At 45.4% G+C, this 2,342-nt stretch overlaps 1 protein-coding gene across 1 annotated transcript in view; it reads left to right on the top strand.

Moving 5' to 3' along the window:
- Nucleotides 1-558: 558 nt before the first annotated feature.
- The window catches only part of cunh6orf47 (chromosome unknown C6orf47 homolog), a gene marked incomplete at its 5' end in the record, with an annotated part of 7,514 nt that continues 5,730 nt past the window's right edge, over nucleotides 559-2,342 (top strand). Inside the window, 2 exon segments of the mRNA XM_014029102.1 lie at nucleotides 559-595; nucleotides 861-2,151. Coding sequence (XP_013884556.1) covers nucleotides 1,248-2,126 — 879 coding nt within the window. The 3' untranslated portion in view covers nucleotides 2,127-2,151.

Raw genomic sequence — 2,342 nt, 5'->3', positions numbered from 1 at the left:
AACTAGTTCTAACTTTGTGTTTGACAAACATTTTTATCCCCTTCAAATTGTAACAACTCTATTTAAATAGTATTTTCTTTGTGAAAACCAGAGACAAGTTAAATAGTGTTTTTTTTTTTAAATTAACAGCAGTTATTGTGCTGATCGTGTCAGCTGCACATGAATAACTTCATAGTGATAAATAACATTTGGTGTGGCTGCATTTTAATGAAAATTAGTGACGTCACTAACCTGTGGGGAAATAATAGACATTTTGATGGCTGACATCACTGCAGCTCATTTCCTCCAAATATCAGCAGGGAACAAGAGAAGTTACCACATATCAAACCCTGATAGTTTGGTTTTGATTTGAAGTTGTTAAATTTTCGCAGGGAATGACCCTGACGGATGTGGACGTGGGGGAACCTTTCTTGACGTAACACCGGTGTTGTGTCGAACTGTGTCCCGGTAGTGTTGTCTTGTGAGGTAGACTCTGCTCTGCCGCCTTCGCCTGTTTTGGGTGTAGTTGTGTAACAAACCGTGTCGATAAAGCTGTAAATTGTTGGTTCGTTTCATCAGAAGCATCTTCACTGCAACAAGACGGACTTCACCGACGGTAAGAAACTTAGTTTATGTTATTGACGCTAACAAAGCTAGCAACAATCAGTCTGAAAACTACTAGCTAACGTGGCTATATTTTTACCAAACAGTATAATTAAAGACATCGACAAAACGTTCAGTCTTAAATAGCTGTGATGTTTTAGTTTGTTTAAAGCGGTTTAGCTAATTCTGACAACCTGTGCAGTGTTAGCTAACTTGGCGGTGATAAGGGACTTTATGGAGGTGTAATAAATAAATAAACCATTTCTTCTTATTTGCAGGTTTGACACGTGGACTGACCTGTGTTGCAGAACTCTGGGAACATATATTTGCACATTTTTAACCTTCATACAAACTAATGGTGAACTTCTGGTCGATCAGTTGTGGTGTAGCCGAGGCTAAGAGTCCGGAGGCTAGCTGGATGTGATGTGGAGCCGCTCCCAGGATCAACAGCTTCACTCTGTAGACCTGTCTGCTTCATTAAAGCACGGTTTTATTTTCCTGGGCCCACGTCGAATCAGTGGAACTGGTTTCCCCACACCTACGGGTGTGTCTATGACCTGGAGAGCATGTCGCTTGGGCCTGCTGAATCCCTGTGAAGAACTGTTTTAGATCAAAGAAAAGAGGGGAAACAAAGGACTGACCACTCTTAAGTTTATAACAGAGTCATGACAGCTGTGCTGGGCAGGGCCTGGGGCTGGGTGCGCGCCTGGGGCAGCCATGGCCCACCAGAGAAAACCACCGCTCTGATAGTTGAGACCCCAAAACCACAGGAAAAGGGCGGCTGGGGTCTCAGAGGATGGACTTCTTGGATGTGGAGGAAACAAAGTGACCACAGCGGAGCAGCAGAGGAGTTCTGGGAGGCCCAGGAGAAGCTGCAGCCTGTGGAAATAGAAGAGCTCAGAGCAGGGAAACTGGAGGCTCAAGCAGCTTTGCAACAACCCAAGTGGTGGAGCAGATATCTCCCAACGTTGTACCTGTGGCCCAGAAAGCCTGAGCTGTCAGGACTGAGGCAAAGGAAAGGTGACGGTCGGAGGGAACATGACATTGATGGGGACTTCTCAGATTATGGAACACCTCCTCCGTCTCCTACGCCCTTCTCCTCTCAGCTGACCTCTCCTTTCCGACTCTTCGCGCACGGCTGGAACATGGAAATCGTGCCCGAGCATTACGACATCTGCTTCAATTTCCTCCGTCACCTGTTCGATCTGTTCGTCGTCGCCTTCCTGTGGACCGTGTCCCCTCCGGCCAAGCTGGTCCTGGAGGTGCTGGGGGTCCAGGGAGCGCTGAGGCTGTGGTTCCATGGCATGGCCATGTTTTTTGTGTCCACAGCTGGGATGGCCGGATTACTCTGGCTGATCCAGGAGTATCTCCCTCAGTTTGCTTTAATCTACGGCATCATCCAGGCGTTGGTGATCTCGGTCAGCGTTCGACAGAGCGTGTTCCTCGGTGTGGAGGAAGGTGAAGAAGGAAATGACGAGGACGTGAAGGAGACGGATGAAATGAGAGACACTAAAGATCATGGAGACAATCCTTCGTCTAAATAAGAGCATATGGAGAGTTTATTAAAGGGTAAGTTTTATTTCCCCCAATTTCATATTAAATGTAAACTTTTAGTCATTTTGTTATTAAAGGGGACCTATTATGCAAAATTCACTTTTTAAAGTTTTTTTTACTCAACTTTGGGTATGTACTTCTTAAAAAAACAGTCCTAGGACCAAAAAAAATGCACCCAGGGGCATATTTACTGTAAGTAAATGTAT

Source organism: Austrofundulus limnaeus, unplaced genomic scaffold, assembly GCF_001266775.1.
Source record: "Austrofundulus limnaeus strain Quisiro unplaced genomic scaffold, Austrofundulus_limnaeus-1.0 Scaffold853, whole genome shotgun sequence".
Taxonomy (NCBI): domain Eukaryota; kingdom Metazoa; phylum Chordata; class Actinopteri; order Cyprinodontiformes; family Rivulidae; genus Austrofundulus; species Austrofundulus limnaeus.
Note: the sequence above shows the minus strand (reverse complement) of the source record. Positions and strands in the feature narration are given on the sequence as shown.